This window comes from Oreochromis niloticus, linkage group LG17, assembly GCF_001858045.2.
Source record: "Oreochromis niloticus isolate F11D_XX linkage group LG17, O_niloticus_UMD_NMBU, whole genome shotgun sequence".
Taxonomy (NCBI): Eukaryota; Metazoa; Chordata; class Actinopteri; order Cichliformes; family Cichlidae; genus Oreochromis; species Oreochromis niloticus.
Genome location: NC_031981.2, coordinates 32,700,888 through 32,722,703, shown reverse-complemented (window position 1 = coordinate 32,722,703; position 21,816 = coordinate 32,700,888). Strand labels below are relative to the sequence as shown.

Genomic DNA, 21,816 nt, shown 5'->3' with positions numbered 1-21,816 from the left:
TCAGAGTCAAGAAAAGCTATTTTGTGAACGACTCCTTGTGGGGGAACCACCAGAAAATGTAAGTATGGAAGTTATCAGAAGAGCTTAACCATTTCCAGCTTAGTCATGCTGGGACGGGGGAGTGGGGTGTGGGGGTGCTATAGTTTGAAGCGGTGCCAGCTGCTTCACTGGATAATCTGGAGTAAAATGGCAAAATGTCTCAGTGGCTGATTTGACATTCTGGCAGAAAAGCGCAGTTAAAAAAAAGTTTGTCCTCGTGTTTCTAAATATGCAAGTATGTAAAGTGAGAATAAACAGGAAGGAACGATGTGAAATGTGCAATTATCACAAGCCAGACTGAAGCCTCAGGATCAAGAGTGCTTGCATTGCAACACCAGATTTCTGTGTAATAATTCAAACGATTGCCTGACAGCAGAACACGCCGGCCAAACGCTAAAGCCAATGTGGTCAGTCTGCGGCTGTGGCTGTTGTGTGGGCCGATGTTGGTTCCCATGACTGACACAGTTAACACACTGACACAGATTCTTCGGGAGTGCTGTTCTTACTTTCACCGTACAGACACATATATGTATGCCTCTATATGTAGAGGAAGGGAGAGTCAGAGGCTGAGACCAAAGTGGCAGACAAGAAACAGACCACAATGACAGACAGGGTTTTTTTTTAGTTTTTTTCCATTTGTCAGGACCTAAAGGGCTGACAGCCTGAAAGTGTGTGTGTGTGTGTGTGTGTGTGTGTGTGTGTGTGTGGGGGGGGGGGTAAATTGACCTCAAATCTCTTAATTCGGACGTGAAGCGGGATATTGTGGTGCCCTGTATCACTTAACAGAAAGACATGGCTTTAAAAGTTTTTCCATGTGACAGAGGTCTTGACATGAGAGCTTTAACGGTAATGTTTCTCTGAGCCACAGCATTGATAATACCTCACAGTTAAGGAGGAAATACAGCCAAAGTTACATTTTAATACGAAATTCTCTTTAATAAGGATATTTAAATGAATGTGAGTACACTCTGAGTCAGTGACACACACACGCACACACACGCACACCATAGGTGAACTCTGTTTCAGAACATTTGATGCTTTTATTAATTGTGGAGTGGAGACTGAGATGAAAACAGAACAATCAGCAGATAACCTCAAATCAGCCAAACTATGATCTTAAAAACTCAAAATTAAACTGAGAACAGTTTATTGGAGGCCTTAGAGCATAGGTGTCAAACTCATTTTACATCATGGGCCGCATGCAGCTCAATTTAATGTTAGGCGGCCCAGACTCCTTTTTGACAGCGTAAAATAGTCTAACTGCACATGTAATCTTTGAGCCATCTCAATATTTGGGCTTAAATTGTAAGAAATGAATGCGTTAAGTTACAGAAAAAGTTCTGGCAGCTTTTTTAGTTAATTTATAGAAAATGTCCTATTTTATTGATTTATTTTACTTTGGATAGACTGTAAAAAAATAAATAAATAAATAAAACCCCGCATTTCTGCAGTAGATACTGAAAAAACAGGAACTCTTCTGTCATTTTGTCTGTTACTTCATTACTGTAGTATGAATGACTGTGGAGGAGGTCTTTATCAATAGGACAGGCTGTAAAATTTATGAAAATACATTTAAAAGCCTTCCTTCCCATTTTCCAAAGACATCCGTCCAGTGGGCCAGATTGGAGTGTTTGGCGGGCCAATTCTGGCCCCCGGGCCTTATGTTTGACACCACTGCCTTAGGGTGATATAGATGCACAGCGAAGACAGGTTGACTGAAACCCCTTTGGATCGACCCAGGGCTTGGAAGTTTTCTTTTTTTTAGCTTCTTAGATATCTAATTTATCTGGAAAGTGATGTAATGGCATTCATTAGAGCCTCCATATGTTTTAGAGGGTTTTTTTTCCACTCTGCATAGCCCCATGGTTCCTGTTTGGCTTCAAAGGGTCCTCTACTCAGTAACTGCTCTCATATGTGCAGTGCTGCAACAAAGTCCAGCAGTCCCACTTGGTTGCCTCCACTATGCACAGAATGCAAATATTAGCATTAAGAGGCCTCCAGGAAAGACCAGCATACTTTGATTGGTCAGAACAGTTGCGTGCATACAAGAATATTACAAGCATGTCCCGACATTTCTCTACAGTATCTGTGTCAAGTATAAAACCCAAAGACAGACGTACGAAAGCGTGATTTTTGCAGTTAGTTGATTTCTTTACAACCAGTCTTAACACAGATGTTTTTGGGTAATCGATAAACAGTCCAACATTTCTGTGTTAACAATTTCTCTGTAAGTATGATTCATGCACAACAGCATGTCAAAAAGGCTTTTACAGGCTTTGAGCCATAAAAAAAAATGGACAACACAAATGAGATCACTTCCACAGAGGATATCTGTTCTACTGAGAAGTTCCACCAATTCTGATTTAAAAACAGTATTTGGTTGCAAGAAGAGAGATCCAAAATTTCTTAGCCTCAAAAGTAGGTCAGTAAAATAGTGATGCATGAGAATGTGTTCCTGTAACCACTTCCAAAGTTGCCACAGAGAACAGTTTATTTACTGGAAGCACTTCATCAGTATCACAGTGGAATCAGTGGAATCTAATAAAAGCTATACCACAGCCCTGTACTCTCTATAAAGGGATCCAATGGAAAACTACTAATCCACAGTACACCGTCTGCTAGCTAATGTCATTAGAGGTGTGAAAGGAACTTACTTGTGGTCCAACTTTTCCAATATTTCCCATGTCCCCTTTCTCTCCCTGCAAGCAGTAAACATCACAGAATGTGCTGGTTAACTTCCTGTAATTAAACAGATCACTGATTTGGTTCTCACAGGATATTATAAGTACAAAAAAGATCACACACATAGACCATGGGACTACATCTTACTCTGGTTTGCCATCATGTACGATGATGGTTTTTTGGAGAAAAAGACCTCCAGAATAAACCGCAGCTCTCTCATAAATAAGCGCATGTTTACAGCATTATAAGTCTAGGCAATAAGCACCTCACAAGGGGAGGAAAGCATTAGACCAGTAAAATCTTGATATACATAATACTAAACTTATTATACCACATTACAGCCAAAAAATAAAAGAGTAGGGAAAAAGTCTACAGTGGACTATATTGCAGTGTAACTCCATTTTTACAACAGTATTACGATTTTTCAGTGAGATGATGATGTCATGACTTCACATAACTTGTAAGGCATATACAAATCTAAATTTGAAATTGCCACAAATATAAGCACTTACGTATACAGTGATTAAGTGATGGGACCTCACCTGTAAACCCTCGGAGCCAGGTTCACCTATGTGGCCTTTCCTTCCAGGTCTCCCCTAAAGGTCGACAGACACATACACATGAACGTAAGTATAAATGCTGATCAAATGATGACAAAGCTTATTTTATTCCATCCAATCGGAGGTGATTCATCTGTGTGAATCGTTTCATTCAAACTACCTACGAAAGGCTTAGCATGAGTTACGTGTGCGGCTGAGTGCAAAGTCAGTGTATGAATTTGGGAGTTCTTACAGTAGGGCCAGGCCTGCCGGGTGGGCCGAGTGGTCCTTCGTCGCCCTGCAGAAACAAAGTTTGTTCAATAAAAAGTTTCCACCGGCGTGTTTCTGAAAAGTTGTAAATAAAAACGTCTTACACTGATTTGAAAATTATACAAAGCATTTATTTATCTTCTAAAACAGATGTTAGAACTTATTTTTTTATTATATTTCATAATACCAGGAAGTTTAGCACGCTGTTGTATCACTTCTTATTTTAACAACATTTGGAAAGCATGTGCGAGGATAACAGTTGGTGAGGTTTCTTCCATCCTTGGTGGTAAAGGATTTCAGCTCCATGATGGCTCAGGGCTTCTTCTGTCTTTTTATTAATTATTAACATTATTATTATCATCATTATTATTATAATGCATTAAATGTTTTCACTGGGTGGCCAAAAGAACTGTTGACTAATAACAGTCATTTTTAAGCATAGGTTCAATCAAAAAGTGAGACATTAAACCTTAAAAAAGTTAAAAACCCATATTAATGATCAAACGTCTCTACCCCGTGCAGTGATTTCCACTGTAGCATTGTGCCAGCAACTCTGGGGACATCTTGTAGCCCCGTGTTACTCCTACCCATGTTTTTTTGGTTGCATGCAACATTTCCCCTCTAAACATCCATTATCGCTAACAGATGAAGGCAATTCTGTCTGAATTGGTGATGTCGGCACATTCCCTTGTCTGCAGTACAGGAAACCCACAGGGGACTGTGCTTACTCAATTCCTGTTTACTCTGTACATCTCAGACTTTCAGCAAAACTCCAGGTCATACCACCTACAGAAAATCTGATGATTCTGCAGTTGTCTGATGTCAGCAGGAGAACCACCACTCACCAGATTTTTATTTTATTTTTTTACAAACCATAGAGATGGCTGTGTTGTAAAATCCCAGTAGCTCAGCAGTTTCCGAAATACTTAGACCAGCTCATCTGGCCTTAAACCACCCTTCTCATTCATTCTGAGCTTCAGTGGGGTTTTTTTTTTTACCATGCCTACATTTCTAAATGCATTGGGTGGGATGCTAATTAGATATTTGCATCAATGAGAGACTGAACAGGTGTACCTAAAAAAATGGGCAACTTGGTTTCTTACAAGGTCTTGCAAACTGGATATGGAAATGTTAAAATTTTACTCAAATAAAGAGACAAAATGAATATATCTTGTTATTTCTCAACATCCTGGTTTTGGGGTATCAACCTTTGTCTGCAGTGTGTGACAGAAGAATACATTAGCCAACTCTACACCGTGGATGGATGCCAGGTCAATATTCCAACATTAAGCACAATAGAAAACTGTGTGTTGCTCTATACTTTCCAGTGGCTTCAGTTGCTTTTTACAGGGCTGGAAAAAATTTCAGTCTTGTTTTCATAAGCACCCGTTGGTGAATCATGACTTCACCTGGTGGAACATGCCCTGAGAGATATGGCAGGGGGGAAAAAACATCTGAGATCTGAGCTATACCTGTGAAATATGAATAGAGGTTAAATGAGAGGGAGTGTGTTAATTTATCTTGCATGATCAAATGGAAATTCCTCAGTGAGCTATAGTTTCCACTTCTCTGCACGAGTGAATCGAGAACCTGGAAAGATAAGTTAGGTGTCAAATTGTCTCACCTGTATTCCTTTAGGCCCTGGCGGACCCTGGGGTCCTCTCTCACCCTGCAAACCCTAAAACACAGGTGAATGCATGACTGGATGAAATGAATGAATGAGTAGATGGATCGAGAGAGTTTGAAAAGAGATGCCGTTGTACCTTTGGACCAAGTGGTCCGTTTGGGCCCGGCGCTCCAATGTCCCCAGGAAACCCCTTGCAAAATCAGGAGAGAAAGAATATCGTTATAGAACATTATTATTAAGCCAAATGTTTTGATTCCTCTGCATTAGCCTGTATAAGACAGAACTGTATAAAAATAATGATAGATTGCTACTGAGCTAATGATCTCCCTTAGGCAAGCCTGCCATGACACGATCACTCATCTCAAAAAATGTGCCTGCGAGCTGCGGCCTTTGTCACCTTTGATGACGTAGCACTCCTGGGCAGCTTGACTTTGACATTGTCCATGTGTTTCACATACTTTGCAGTATTAACAATGTGCACTTTGACAGAAGGTGAGACATTCTGCGTAACACCTAAAGAAAGAGTGCTGGCAAATCATGACAGAGCAGGAAAAATTCAGGGACATATTAACATTGTGGAAATTTAATAGTTTTGACTTAGAAATGCTTGTAACTAGCAAGATAATGTGCTACATTCAGTTCAGTGCTATGTTGTTGCTAGTGGGAGAGCTAGCATAGCATAGAGAGGATTTTCCAAGTTTTTAATTTAACCACAAGCTGTAGTCAGATGAGTTGATGCCTGCGAAAAGCTCCAACAATCCACACTGTTGCTCTCTTTGTCTCTCGTATAACGCTTGTTTTTAGGCTTTTAACGGAACTACTACTAATACATTTATCCAGAAAACCCCCCAAAACGTTTTAAGCAAAGCAAGTCGATTACTGACTTAAAAATTAAAGAACGTAAAATAATTACTTGTCTCTTCCATGACAAAGAAACAATTCAGTCTCTATTAGTCAGAGCGTCTATAGCTAATTATAATCATTCAAATCAACATCAAATTACAATTTTTAGCAATTATAGGGATTATGAATGATAAAGGTAATGTTTTCTGAGTATGAATAAATAAACTGAGCCCAAAAAAGGAACAAAAGCATAGCAAAACATCCAAATACATGTACCTAATATGAGCAACTTTGCCCACACAGACACACTCAACAGTATAAGGCTCTGTGAAGTCATCTGTTTCTGTTTTAAGATTTATATTAATTTGTTCATTATCTTCTAAATTCATAGATAATTTGGTGTGAAAACAAACGGAATAACGCCCATGACAATCCCGTCGAATCTAAGGTGAGCCAGCATTTGCAGTAAATGCACCGTGAATGGAAATACTTATTTTACAGCCACATGCATTCAGCTTAAATCCTATATCTGCTACCTGCTACTTTATCCCCCTACGCTGTCTTTGTCTTTGCATTATCATAAGTTTGACTTGGAGCAGCCATAAAAGAAGCACTGTCTTGGCAACGTGCCCATCACATTACACACTCTGTTAGGAAAGTAGCTGTATCTGTGTTCAGGCTGGCTCTCAATCCATCTTTACTTTAGTCAGCAGACTACACTGAGCCAAAATACAGTAAAAAGAAATGCTGTCATATACTACAGTCAGTATTTTAAGAAGAGAAAAGCGGAAACATTTTACTCTGACCTTCTCATACCAGATTTATACTGGACTGCTGAATACTGGCCTCAGTGAAGCTCATGTTTTTAACAGTAGCTGCCTCTGACTCTTCATTTCATGCAAGCACAAGAAATATTAATAATAATAATTTATTTGTACAATACTTTTCAAAACACAGAGTTACTGTGTCACAGTTTGAATAAAAGCTAAACATAAGTATACATGTTCCAACATACAGATACATAAATGGGAAAATATGAAGGGAAAGCTAACCTATAAAAATAAGAGGTCAGTCGCTCTGATATAAGCAAGAGCCAGTCAATATAGAGCTTTATATGTTAATAATGTGACGTTAAGGTGGATTCTGAATTTCACTTGGACCCAGCAAACAGAAGCAATAATAGGTGTGATTGGTGAGCGTCAGCTAGCTTTTGTTAGCAGCCTCGCTGCTGTGTTCTGCACCATCTGGAGAGGAGCTATGGAGGACTGAGAGATGCAAGTGACTGACAGTAATAGGTGGGAGAAAATTAAAGTGTATATTAAAAGCTCTAGATAAAAGAATGAATTACAGTAAGTTTGATTTTTGCAACATTTCTTAAATGAAAGAAACATGACTGGATGAGTTTTGAGATTCAAAGATGATGCCAAGGTTCTGTGCAGATTTCTGATGTTGCTGACTGATCTCCTTAGAGAAACTGTCAGGGCCGAACACAAGAACCTGTTTTACCAGGATTGAGACGGACGAAATTTGAATACATCCACTTAGAAATGGCAGAGAAGCATTCACTGAGACGGGAGATGCTGTTAAGGTTTTTGGGCTTAACAGAAATGTACAACTGTGTGTCATCTGTATAGCAATGGTAGGAGATTCCTTTGAAACTATTAAGTAACATGTATAAAGAAAACAAAATTGGTCCAAGAATTGAGTGCTGGGACTCCACATATGAGGAAATACATTTGTTAAGCATCTGTCAGAAAAGTATGATGAAAAAATATGCACAAACACGTATGCCCTACCTCTGGTCCTGGAGGCCCAGGTGGTCCAGGCACACCCATTTCTCCAATTTTACCCTGACGAAAAGAGAAGAAAGACATGAACAATTTGCTCCTCTTGTGTTGTGCTGATATAATCCTGAAATAAGTCACTGGCACCACTTTGATGATGTATTCAAATATCAGATCACCAAGGGGATCCTACAGAGAGTCTAAAGCATTCAGATCATGATTCTGCTTGCTACAATGTTTGGACAGGACAGGGTAAAAAAAAGAAAAGAAAAGAAGATCATAAATAAATAAAAATTAGCCAATAAAGGGTAACAATGTTACTTCATACTTGCTAATCTGTGGTTGACAAAAGATTTTCCAAGCAGTTTCTGTCACTCGTCCATCTCAAATGTTTGTTTCTTTGCTTTGATTCTCCACAGATAGCTGTTTAACTTGTGCAGCTTTCCTGCCATTATGTTAACACACTAATATTACAGACAGCTGGGCACCAGTCTGGGTTTGGTGTGGAATAATGGCTCTAAGCGCTTCAGTAACAGTTCTTAGTAAGTCATAGATGCAGCAGTTTGCTGAAACCACAACTTATCTCTGATTGGCTGGCAAGAGACAAGAGCAGGAAAAAAACCCACCTGGAACCAAAGATTGAGCCTCAGCCTTTGACTCACAGGGATTACGTTTACACATGCTAACCTCTTTATTTGGCACTGGCTGTGTTTAATATAATTATCCAGCACTGTAACAGTATACATATGACAGGAAATAACAAAAACCCTTTAATCATGTAGACTGCTAACTACATGTTAGCTTTTTGTCTTTTCTTTCCTCTTTACACTGGGCTAACAATGTCATTATTCTCATTACGTGACTTGTTTAGATATCATCCTGCAGGGAGTTTGTAATGTTTTATCTTAAAAGAGATTAATTTGCCCTAATGGTTGCTTGTGCTGATAAGCAAACCCAGAGCTGTTTAAAGACATTAATTTGACATTTATCTCCTATCACTGAATCTCCCCACCCAGAAAATCTAAGATAAAAGTAATGTTTTCTGAGTATGATTAAAAAAACATGGCAAAACATCCACGAACATGCAAATACATGTTCCAAGCATGAGTAACTTTGCCCACTCAGACACACTCACACAGACATACCGGTGGCCCTGGTTTCCCTCTGGGCCCAGGAAGACCAGGTGCACCAGCAGCACCCTGAAAGACAAACACACACCATTTTTGAGTTGATTTTACAGAGTATGTTGTTGACTTTTCTTGTTTTTTTAAATCAATCTCTATGTACCGTAATGGAGCAAACACAGGTAGAACCTACTGGTAATAGCAGATACACACGTTGCACGGTCACATGGCATGCTATGCTTTTGTAAGGACACTTACCTTATCCCCCTGGTACCCCATCTCTCCTGGCTCGCCCCTTTGTCCGGTTTCACCCTAGATTTCATAGTATCAAACAGAGATATAACACAACACTGCATTGCCGCAATGATCTGAAGAAACCACAGACAAAAGAACGGCACAGACTACACAGAGGCTGTTTAATGCACCAGCACTATCGAAATTCAGTTTGATAGGTTGAGTTCAATGTTGTGAAAGCAAATGAAGAGTCTGTAAAGAACCACTGAAGCAATATCAGTGTTTAATATGAAAAAATGATTAAACACTAATACATAGCACTGAGTTTGCTGGATGTGTTAGCAAAATGTCACAAGGATCTCATATAGTACGTCCAAGTCACACATTACACACAGATGCACTGCAATAATATAAATATTTAGATCACCTTATCACCTTTCAATCCAGGCAGGCCGGCTCGTCCTGTTGGGCCCTGTCGCAGAGAGAGCGGAACAAAAGGAAGGAAGAGTTTAAAATGTAATCACTTAGGATTCTCCTAAGATGTAAAACATTGGTAGAAGCAAAAATCAGGCCCACCTGAGGTCCCACCATACCAGGCAGTCCTCGTGGTCCCTCGGGCCCTGGGTCTCCCTGCGAAGAGAAGGACACAGTGGAATTTATGTATATGTATCACAAATACACACACATGTAGTACTTGTAATACGAGTCCATTGTTGTTGTCTGATAGTGAATGGCATTTTTGCACAAAATATTTCTGATCCATTGTTGACATTGTTTTGACATGCAGCACATTCCTGTTTGCCACAACCCTATGAGAAACATAAGCAGTGTTGGCAGAGTATCCAGTTGTTTTGCAACGGTTTGGGTTGCCAGACCCCAACAGTCAATCCACTCTAATTGACAGAGGTGAGGGGAGACTGGCCAGAAAGTGTGGCTGGACCAAACAGCAGACAGGCTGCTCAGGTAGCTTTCACCCTGTCTGCAGTAATGGTCAGAAGCACTGATGTGATGACAACAATTTCTGTATGCCCAAGTACGTGTGAGAGCATACGTACTATACTATTCCCACAGACACAGCAGTTACAAGTTACTCGTTTTTTTCCCTCTAGGCCTAAAGATAGTGGAATCAATACCATATTTGCTCTGTAGCAGCAATGTCTGATGCAACCAGCAAAAGCATAGTGAATGCAGATGGATACAAAACCAAAATAAAATCCAGAATTTTGCACCACTCGTCTGCAGAAAAGGCCTGAGAGTAATAATGTTACTGAAAAACAAACCTAAAAGAATCAAAGAAACAACCACTAAAAACAATCAATGTGTCGTCTGACCAATATGCACAAAATCAGTAATAAGGATTACAGAATATTGTCTATGTTGCATCATCAAAGACATGTGGCTTAAACTATAAGTCCATCTGGACCCCTTAAGGTCAGTGTTTGATGCTGAGGCTCCGCTGTGGTACCGCAGGAGGACACACACAAATCACATGCCTTCCATCAAAAGAGGCTTTCAACAGTGAACACATGAAAAATGATGCACTGAAAGAAGGGGAAAAGCACAGATAGAAAATGCTCCCCCATTGCCCCCACCCAAAAACTCCAGAGTCCACTGGCCCAGCTGAAACGACGGGGTACATCAACATCAACAACATCCCAGTTTCCTGAAACTGCTGTCAAGATGAAGCCTGTCTGCCAGGTGGTTAAATAATCATCCAAACCGCTATCTGCTCGCTACACAGGGAAGACAACTGGTTCGAGGCTCAATCAAATCCAGATTGCTGCATTCCTGTACATCACGTTTCAACACAACCGTTGTAGCCTCAGAAAGTCCAATTAGACAGAGAAATGTTTCTACACCCAGGACATCATAATCCCATTTAAGCGCGCCACTTCAAATGCCTCCGATTCAGATCCAGACAAGATTTAGTGCATTTTAATTTAGACTTGGCCACAAACAGCATGTACCTCTGTTAGCCACACACCAAATCCGATTGGCTACATACCAAAAAAAGGGTTGGGCCTCCTTTGGTAGCTTATGTGCTTATGCCGTTAAAGCAATTAATTATGAGAAAGACCTTTGGGTCTCCGTGATCAAGTAGCTCCTGTAGGTGTAACGTGTAGGTGTCCTTTTTTTCACCACGTAGTTTATGTGTAGACAGCTGTTATTCCTTGCTACTGCAATGAGACATATACCAATAGCTAATTTCACTGTAACTCCAATGTAACTTTAGCTATAGTCTATAGCAGAAGAATAGATGAGATGGTATGAATCTAAAACCTTAAGCATCTAGTTCCTGACACAATCAAAGTCCAGTATAGCTAAATGACTTTGGTGCAAACTACTGAACTGCAATGCCCATCATTTCCTGTCTGTCTTCAATATCGCTGATTGCTACCTTCATGGACACATTCACAAGTATTTTGAGAGTAAATAGAGTCATTCCTAAAAAAAAAAAAAAAAATGCGGGTAGTATATAAAAACAACAACAAAAAAATGGTGGAAGAATTGTAAAGAAAAAAACAAGGGTATTATTACAACTACTCTGGTCTCCATCTCGCCCTACTGTTTTTCTTTCAGGCTATGAAAAAGTGTCGGGCTGCATCACATTTTGCTGAGTCACACACTGGCAGAGACATCAAGTGCATACCAGAACGAACACTTGCTGTTTATGTTCTCTCTGCGATTACTCGAGTAAAGGTTCTAACCATGTGAAATAGGCTTTTAAATAAATGAGTGAGCACAACGAGAGCCTCAACGGTGTGACTGACAGTGAGACGTGAAAATGAGTTTTAGATGTCAAATTAAAGTTCTTTGCGAGATTCGTCCAGCGTCAAAATCACCCAGCTGGAAAACTGAGTAAATATGATTTATTACATCAAAGGCTGGATTAAAGAGGTGCGGGGATTTGGGCTCTCTAGTATGATTACTCAAAAGTACTTACTGGCCGTAACTTGTCTGAGAACTGCATCAGCTTTAATTATTAATAATTCAGTTCCCTCCTTCTTTGTTGCATTTGAGTAAAAGTAAAATTATATAAATTGCAAATAACTATCTTATCACTGACTTCATTTGTGCTGTAGCGTTTGACGTTGCTCCGGGTTGTTCCGTCACACAACCTGAAAGTGTTAAAGCGTTCACATCGGAGCTTATGATCAACATCACTGAACACAGTGAAGCGCAGCGCGTCAGATACAACTGTGAAGGAACAAAACGTGGTGGCACCTTGATTTAATTTGGTCAGAAATGTAATTTACTGTTTTTCTTTGGTAGGAATTCGTGCAAACTTCAAAAAAGTATTTCTTTGTTAATAAATACTGTTGAAAAGCATGTTTATTTCCCTTATTTCTTGCCAAGAAGCATTGTTGGCAACAAAGGAATAATCAACAAAACACAAATTTCCTTACTTTTTGTGCTAATTTTAAATAGGCACAGGAAAGGAAAGGAAAGGAAAGGAAAGGAAAGGAAAGGAAAGGAAAGGAAAGGAAAGGAAAGCCCACTCACACACATGCAAGCATGTAAATCCGTGTCACATCCTTTTCTTTTTACACCAAGTGATCTGTGGTCTCTGAATGAGACCTGTCATCAGTTAAACACAGCTGAAGTGCCATGGCTAGCACAGCTGATATAATCAAAAGCAACTCTATTTATTTTTGCATAGCACATGTAAAAATCTGTATGATATTGGGTTTTGGGTTTTCTTTTTAAACCAAAACATGTGAAGATAGTGTGTGCATACTTCCTGTCTGGCTGTTTCAGTAGGATCAGTGACTTACAGCCAGTAGCTGAGGTGAATGCTGAGAAATCATTCCTCCAGCTGTGTCTAGCGCCACTCAGTGACCCCTCAAAAATCCCCAATAAATCCAAAGATACGAGGAATGCAAACCAGTGTAAACGACACTTGAAAGCACGGGACAGGTGCTGTATACAGTTGTATCAGGGTGGCTGACGTGAACATCTGGAAGTAACTATGAATCCAGACAATACTGCATTCTGCAGTAATGGAAAAAAGCTTGTTCTCCTTTAGACCTCTGACAGTCTTTCCTTAATTTAAATGTATTTTAACCTCTTTATTGTAATTCACTTTACAGCAAACAACAATCTCAGCTCCAGTACTCTACACTCAACCTGATATTAGACTAAAAAAAAAAAAGCAGGCAGCTATATATTCTCTTTATTCTCTACACCACAGGTGTCGAACTCCAGGCCTTGAGGGCCGGTGTCCTGCAGGTTTTAGATGTATCCTCGAACCAACACAGCTGATTTAAATGGCTAAATTACCTCTTCAACATTTCTTGAAGTTCTCCAGCGGCCTGGTAATGAACTAATCATTTGATTCCGGTGTGTTGATCCAGGGTGATATCTAAAACCTGCAGGACACCGGCCCTCGAGGCCTGGAGTTCGACATCCCTGCTCTACACCATGTCTGCCTGTGGTAAGTTTCGCTTTCACTAAGGTTTCCGATGTCTGGCTCTCTTTAACATGTAAGCCTATGTTTACTTGTGAATCTCATCACATTCACATCCTATATATACGAGTCCCTTACTTATGGCCTTACCAGTGGCTAAAGCATGAACATACATGAACAAAAAGAAACCCACTGAGAGTCACCTGGCCTCTATTAAACACAACAAGAGCAGAACGAGACACCAAAGCTGAAAATTTCCTCCACATCAGGCATGAATTAACTTCCTGGATGAAGAAGAGCTCAGAAAAGTAAAACATCCTTCCAAAGATTCCTGGATCCAGATCCTTATCATCTCCAGAAGTTAATCAGTTCTGAATTGGGCCAAGCCCCACCTCTGGTGCACTTTTTATGCAAATATGTCAATACCTGTTTGAGTGATCTAGCGGACAAACAAATACATGAAATGAACCAATCAGATGACCTCCATAGTTGAGGTAGATTTACAGTGTCATGACTCAGGGTCTGATGTTACGGGAAACTGTGTTTAATATTAACATTTGATTTCTCTTTGTTTTCCTTGCTGTTCTTGTTCTCTGGGTTTCTCTAGGTTTAAAGCTTCAATCCGTGTTCTGTGAATAATCCTTGTTTCAAATTATTGAGTTCCTATTCCTGATTTCATTGTATTACAGTGGGCCTGTATTGTTGTAGTTTTGAATAGTGTTTTCTTGGGTTTCGCCCTCTGTTTTGAGTTTATCAGAGTGCCTTTAGTCCCCTCAGTGGTTTTCTGCTCATTCCTCCTTCAGTCTCTTCTGCCTCTGCTTTAGTGTGAAGTCTCCTTGCTTACATGTTTTTCCTATTTTACTTTGAAAGTCAGCCTTTATTCCCTTGTGCTGCTTTTACTTCCTGTCTTGCCTTGTCTAGTTGTCACCTATTGTTAGATGTCGTCACCTGTGTCCACACCCATCTGTCTTCCCTGGGCACTTCTGATAGTATTTGTAAACTTGCCTCAAGATGTCCGTTCATTTTCTTTGATGTGCATCTCTGATTTCTCTGCATGTCCTTTTTTATTTACTTTTTAAACTTTGGGACTTTTTATACCTGCCTAAATAAAAGTATGTTATCTCATTTCATTCCATTGTTTTTGTGCCTTTCATTCAGGTCACCTCAGCTCCACATATCTTGACATACAATGGAAGAGAACAACAACAGAAAGGTTCACTACTGCCATCAAGAAAACAAAACCAGTATTAAACGATACGGTGAATCTAACCAAGAATCAGCTTGCGACGTGAAAATTCCTAACTAGTCGTGAGGCTCATGAGCCAATCCCAATCTAAGCACTAAGACAGACAAGTGGAATAAGACAAAATAGCACAGAGAAAAAACTGAGCCTTGTGAGTAACAGGTCTAAGAACGGACTCACAAATCTAAATCAAACAAAACATGCTGCTGCTAAAAAATACAGACTCACCCTTAGACCAGGAAAGCCACTTATGCCAGTCCCACCAACAGGGCCCTGTGGAGGAACATCGTAAGTACATTTGTCTCACTCTCAAAACAATACAGGAATAACAAAGCATATTTATGTCTGATCATATATCTGATCACAAAAAACCCTAAAAAACTCTCAGTAAAGCTAGGATTATTAATACTTATATAACTGTACATTTTACAGTTGAGTATTATGAGACACTGTCCAACTGTCCTGCCTCTAATGAGACAGCACAAACAGAAGAAGCCAGAGTTTGAGGAAGACTGAAGTAAGTGTTGGACATACTGAACAAAAAGCGGGCACGAGTTCTCACCTCATTTCCATCTGGACCAGGAGGCCCCCTCTCCCCAGCCTCGCCCATGACACCCTACGGGGCAAATACATCCGCAATTAATTCAAGAAAGTCAGGACTACCATTTCTAACTTTACCCTCAATCTGCAGAGAGTAGCACCCTCACAGAGGTAAGAGAGTAGTGTTTTTTCCTCTGCTTTCTCCATAACAGCTCTGTGCTTTCTGTTGCGCGTGGCATAGCAAACTTTTTTTTTTAAATTTATTTTACATGTAGCATATAACGTGCAATTTCCCAAATTAATTATTCAAGATTAAGTTCACATGGACATAATGTGCAAAAGCACATTTTTTAATGAGCAAGATTAGCCGGCGTGTTAACCAGACATCACTGTTCCAAGAAAAAAAAAATTAAATAAAACAGGCACTGGGCTTTTTGCCCGTTTGGCAACTTCAATACAGAGAAGCGAAGGCTTGTTTTTAAAACATTAACTTTTCACAGTGTGCGGGCCCAACCTAGACATTCCATCTGTCTCTGAGTGTAACTTTATTCAAGGCCACCCTGGAACAAACTCGCAGACCCTATGCCAGGATACATGTCATTTGCTATATCTTGAATACTGTATTGTACGTATGTGTACATGTGTAATAGTCCTCTTTGTTCTTTTCTCTCGATGTCCTATCAAACCCACCTCCTGCTGTTTTAGCACATTCACAACAGCAGGATACAAATGTGCCTCTTTTGGATGCTTCTGGGGTCTGTGGGGATATGCAGTACTGCTATATGCTGGCATACTGTATACCTGATGAGTTGGACAGCATCAGTTTTTACCATCTACGTGATGGGCAAAGGTATAGATTTAGGGAACTGTCAACTATGGCAGAAACCAAAATGGATTCATTATTACATGTCTTCCTTTGGGGCCAGGTCTTCCAGCAGGTCCAGGTATGCCCTAGAAAAGAAAAACAAGCAGTTAGATTGCTCACGCAAGTTTTGGACTGAAATTGAAATGACTGGAAAGAGAATTAGAGAGGATATGAGCGTAAGTAACCACAGCTCTTCTAATCTCCCCCCAGTCCATAAAACAAAATAAACCCATAAAATAAGATGCTTAAATTATCCATTAAAGTCGCACAGGTTCTTAATACAGCCTACTTTAAGTGAGGATTTAACAATGCATTTCATCACGTTGAATAAAGTTCTCTTGGCATAAAACAAGCTAATGTGCAAAAGCCACAACAAAACTACAAACACCAGGATTTTCTTCAGATTTTGACCTCTCAAAAATGAAGCAATGTGTTCAGTAATTACTGACTGCCTAAATGGAAAATAATTTTTTCTGTAGCCTAATGATGGGGGGGAAAGTATAAATAAACAGTGAATAAATGGAGGTGAAAGATAAGACATTCACGGATTTATTAGAGGTAAATAAAAAGAGTACTTATGTGTCATGTTTATAAAGACTTTGACAAATTGCGCACTGGAAATGAACAAACATCACTCACTTTCTCCCCTTCCAGCCCGGGTGGGCCAGCATCGCCCGGAGGCCCAATGAAACCCTGAAAATGAGAAAAACATCACAACAAAGTAACAATTCTGTTATATTATATTATAATATATTATGCTTATATTAACTTGTCATTATAAAATAACGACAGCAGAAGAATAGTAGCCTGTCTGGTGCACTGTTCTTTAAATGCCTTCAAATGCACTAATAATATTTCAGCGACAGAGCTGCACATAGTCTTTTATTTTGGAAACTGACTAGATTTCCTTTTCCTGCATCTGACTTTTCTCACTCTGTATCAGATGTGGGTCATGTCCGCTCATCTTGGCTAACACGAATAATTTATTTTGTGCTGATGGCAGCACAGGAAAAAAGATTTGCCACTGAAATCAGTTGATAAAAATCAGGACGGTCACAGCTTGAACATCTTTGTCTGGAGTACAGAGCCACCACATGAAAGTGTAATGTTGCAAACCATGAGAATGCCTAATTGGGTAAAAATAGATGACACAGTCAGGGGATTTTTTTTAATCCTTTTAAAATGTAATTCTGGATTTCAAAAACATCTGTGGCCCTGATGCATCCTGAGGGAAACACGGGAGAAATGGCTGGTTTCACTGGCCAAACTCTTCTTTGTTCAAGGTAAATGTAGTTCAGTAACCAGCAAAGTCTGAACAAAGATTCCTCATCAGTGTTACAATGTGAATTCGAGGAGTTTTCCAGTGAGTAAAAATGCAAACAGGATCAGTACCTGAGACCAATGATCCATTTAATTTTTGTACCAATAACAAAAAAAAACCCCAAATAGGATCTTTAATCTGATTTTAAATCATTAACAGTGTTCTGATATCATAATTGGTCCTGCCTTGCAAGCTAACATACACCAAAAACAAATCTGTTGGAGCCATAAGAAATTAAAAAGTTGGTTTTAGCCTCATTTTTGCAGCCAAACTGTCAAAATACGAGCAAAAACCCTAAAGCTGCATAGTATTTGTACTACAATTCAGACTGGCTGCATTCAGGTTTGTATGTCAGTTAGCATACAACGTAATCAGTATTTCCGAGATATCCGTTTTTTGCATCCCTTTCCACCCTCCCTCATTGCTCAAACATCTTTCTTTTCAGCACATTGTCTGCCTCTGTGGCTCCTTCTCACTCTGCCAGCTTCGGTCCGACACTGTGATCCTAGCTATCCTGTTTCCTGGGACCGCAACGCTCCTCTTAAGTCCATTCTCTAGCTAGCTCATTTGACCCCTTCTGATTTCATCTGTTCCTCTTCTACCCACTGTCTTTCTTCTGTTCTCCTATTTTGGGGCATTTCCCACTGAGGCTTGAGCCTTAGTAAGAAGAACGAGTCAGCCGTCTTGGTGCCAACTTGGAGTGGGGATCAGCCCCCACAAGCAGATTCTCGTGTCAAAACTACAAGTCAGATCCTGATCAGTCACTGTGGAGCCAGCCTGAAACTCTGGTCCTAATCCTTTCAGGAAATGAAAGAGTTCAATGTAGTAATACTGAAGGAAAAAAAAATAGCAGAAAACACCTTATACTTACACGAACACCTTTAGGCCCAGGGCTACCTTGTGGCCCGGCTGAGCCCTACAAAGAAAAACAGGGAGACTTTGTTGACTACAAAGCATGCGATGTGCATAGGTCAGCAGAAAGCAGTGTACATTATTGTGGCTGTGTTCTCTTAGTAAAGTTCTCGATAGAGCAATAAAGGAATCTGCAAGGATTGATGGAGAAACAATTTTTTTGTGTTTTTCACTGCACCTGCCTGCCAGGGTAACCTGCAGCTCCAGCTTCCCCAGGAAGTCCTGGTATGCCCTAATGTGACGAGAGAGAAAGAGGGAGAGCGAGAGAATGAACAGTGAATAGGGAGATTAGGTGGACGGATAAAGTGAAAGGGGAGAAACGCAGACTTCTAGTAGCAGTGCCAGCTAAGGAATAAAACAAGCACTGTTCATTCCGAACAGCTCCGTCTACTAACTGCACCTTTCAGCACCCCTCCAATACACCCCATCCCTCACTATCTCAATCTGGCTTTTACTTCAGCTCATTGTTCACTGTTATGTGACTCATTCTTGTTATTGTCGTTGTTTGAGAAAGTGAAGAGTTTTAAGCGGGATAAAAAGAGCCATAAAAGGAAGCAGCTACTATAGGGGACAGCTGAAAGACTACCATAACTGGCTTGTCATACACTCATCTTTGAGCATTTTAAATATTTCCCCTGAAAACGCTACGTCCAGATGAACAGAATCAACTTTTGGGGATTTACTTACCTGGATGATTGAGCATGCATCAAGACATCTTGGCATTCGTTCATTTGCATTTGTGTACCAACCCAGTTCCTATTTGTATTTTTGTGACAAAGTACTAGCCAGAATCCAGCTACCTTGACTTTAACACTTTTAGTTTTTGGGGCAGTAACGCATGCTGTAGCACAAACCATGCACACAAATAACTACTTACTTGTTCTCCTGGTGGTCCAGGTGGACCCAGATAACCTTTAGGACCCTTAAAAAATAGAATGAAACAAGTACTTTTAGTAAATTTCAACTGAAAGAAAAATGGTAACTAAGAGTAACTAAGCTGCCCTGCTAGCAGCATTAAAAGGCATAAAAGCTAAATGCTGAATTAAGAATATGTACGCCAAATGTGAACTATTAAGAGAGCAGTCAATCTAATCAAAATATCATGTTGAGTGTTGAAACAAAACATGAGGATGAAGTCAGGGGATTACCAGCTTCAGTAGGATTCAATACTTGGGAACCATGAATGTATGGGTCAGGTTCAAAGAGTTTAACCAACCACCCCACTGGACAAACCCCAAGCAGTGCACTAAACAAGAAGAGCCAACAGTAAAACTAGAAAAAAGAAGGGTAGTTAATCACTTTGATGAAGTAAAGAAAAAAACAGTGGGATAATAAGAGATGTTATGGATTTCCTGTGGGCAGTTTTTGTGTTACTACTTTAAAATTTCCAAAGTCATAGATAATGCTTTAAACCTGGGTCAGTAACCTTATCCTGACTTTGTATGTCCTGTGTAAACATGGGAAATTATGCAGTTTTGTATCAGTGAAAATAATAATAATAATTCATGTTTCTGTGGGAAAGTCTGTGGGCAGGGACACTTTTTGGGACTGGCCAAAGGACGTGTGATAAAACAATATATAACAAATCTGTTACATGTGACATCCCTGTTTCAGAAATTTGCTCCTCAAACAGTTTTCTTTCAGTTTGTGCCATCTAGTTTTAACCAGTCTGTGTCCCATTTTACATCAAGACAGTTTATAAAAACATCCACAGCACATTTCTGAGTTCTGTGTGGTTTTAAAACAAAGTGATACAATTAAAACACAAAAAATTTTCATTCTGCAGAAAGTGATTAAAGTGGTTGAGGAAACAGTTTAGTGACTCTGGTCCAAAGCCAGCCCTGGGCTACAGCCAAATCCCGCATTTAGTTAAGTAAGCACGTTTTCTTTGTAAGCTAAACAGGATTTATTGTTGAGTAAATCAGAGCTATTCTCCTCTTAAGCGCTTTATTTTTCCTTTTGACGTGATTATCAACAACAGATGTTTACGGCTACAAAACACAAGGTCAGGGCCAGGTCAGCGTCTTTTTCGGGGAAGAAAGAGGGCTTCTTGAACAGTATCAGTGTCTCTGTCATGTACTTCCGAGGTTGTGACATATGACCGTCACGCCCAATAAAAGGCCCACGCAGGGCTAAAGAGCATAGGTCCGGTAATTTCCTCTGAAAATACCTGATGGGCCACAGGGGGTGTGCTGGATGTATTAAGTTTAGCTACTGCAAAAACTGATGTGGCCTCTTGGGATTCAAGGTTAAGGCCAACTATGTGGAACCAGATTCAGAATTTCATCAAGAAGCTACCTGTAGATACAGCCATGTGAGGAGCAGGGCCACCCACTATAACAGAATAAATCTACTGAGTTCATGGGTTCATGCCAAGAAAAACTCAAACACAACAGCAGCGATGTGTGGCTTTAAGTAAAACTATAAAGCCTAAAAAGAATTTAAGGCTGTCAGTTGATAATTATGTATCAATAATGCTTTTCATTTTACCCGTCACTGCATCTATGAAATTCTCTGTTTTAAAGCATGGCATGACAGTGGATGTCTGGTACCCAAGACAGTACCGTATCACCCCATTAGAGCACTTCGCTCTCGCACTGCAGGTTTACTTGTTGTTCCTAGAATCCAGCTTCCAGTTTGGATTCGGGAGACAGACACTATCTCTACTTTTAAGATTAGGCTTAAAACTTTCCTTTTTGCTAAAGCATATAGTTAGGGCTGGACCAGGTGACCCTGAATCCTCCCTTAGTTATGCTGCAATAGGTGTAGACTGCTGGGGGATTCCCATGATGCACTGAGCATTTCCTTTTCTGTCATCTTTCTCACTCAACATGTGTTAATAGACCTCTCTGTATTGAATCATACTTGTTATTAATCTCTCTCTCTCTCTGTCTCTCTTCCACAGCACGTCTTTATCCTGTCTTCCTTCTCTCACCCCAACCGGTCGCAGCAGATGGCCCCGCCCCTCCCTCAGCCTGGTTCTGCTGGAGGTTTTTTCCTGTTAAAAGGGAGTTTTCCCTTCCCACTGTCGCCAAGGTGCTTGCTCATAGGGGGTCATATGATTGTTGGGTTTTTTCTCTGAATGTATGATTGTAGGGTCTACCTTACAATATAAAGCGCTTTGAGGCGACTGTTGTTGTGATTTGGCGCTGTATAAATAAAGCTGAATTGAATTGAATTGAAATGGAATATTGCCCATGCTATTGATCCCATGGTCCAGGGAAAGGTGCTTTTCCTCTTTCAGATGACCTCTGACCTTAAACCTTAAAAGCCAGGTTTAGCTTTGAGCAAAGCAGCACTACGTCCTAACAGTCAGTTTCAAGCTCTGACTGAGACAGAGAGGAAGAAACAGGATCGACCTCACATGGTAAGGTAAAGATGTAGG

At 40.1% G+C, this 21,816-nt stretch overlaps 1 protein-coding gene across 1 annotated transcript in view; it reads right to left on the bottom strand.

Moving 5' to 3' along the window:
* The window catches only part of col24a1 (collagen type XXIV alpha 1 chain), an 86,580-nt gene that overhangs the window by 32,243 nt on the left and 32,521 nt on the right, over positions 1–21,816 (bottom strand). Inside the window, exons 8-24 of the mRNA XM_005457122.4 lie at positions 19,309–19,353; positions 18,610–18,663; positions 18,391–18,435; positions 16,838–16,891; positions 16,240–16,284; positions 15,356–15,409; positions 15,022–15,066; positions 9,719–9,772; positions 9,570–9,614; positions 9,167–9,220; positions 8,930–8,983; positions 7,797–7,850; positions 5,294–5,347; positions 5,155–5,208; positions 3,514–3,558; positions 3,264–3,317; positions 2,694–2,738 (exon numbers count right to left, since the gene is read on the bottom strand). Coding sequence (XP_005457179.1) covers positions 2,694–2,738; positions 3,264–3,317; positions 3,514–3,558; positions 5,155–5,208; positions 5,294–5,347; positions 7,797–7,850; positions 8,930–8,983; positions 9,167–9,220; positions 9,570–9,614; positions 9,719–9,772; positions 15,022–15,066; positions 15,356–15,409; positions 16,240–16,284; positions 16,838–16,891; positions 18,391–18,435; positions 18,610–18,663; positions 19,309–19,353 — 855 coding nt within the window. The remainder of the gene's footprint in view (positions 1–2,693; positions 2,739–3,263; positions 3,318–3,513; positions 3,559–5,154; positions 5,209–5,293; positions 5,348–7,796; positions 7,851–8,929; positions 8,984–9,166; positions 9,221–9,569; positions 9,615–9,718; positions 9,773–15,021; positions 15,067–15,355; positions 15,410–16,239; positions 16,285–16,837; positions 16,892–18,390; positions 18,436–18,609; positions 18,664–19,308; positions 19,354–21,816) is intronic.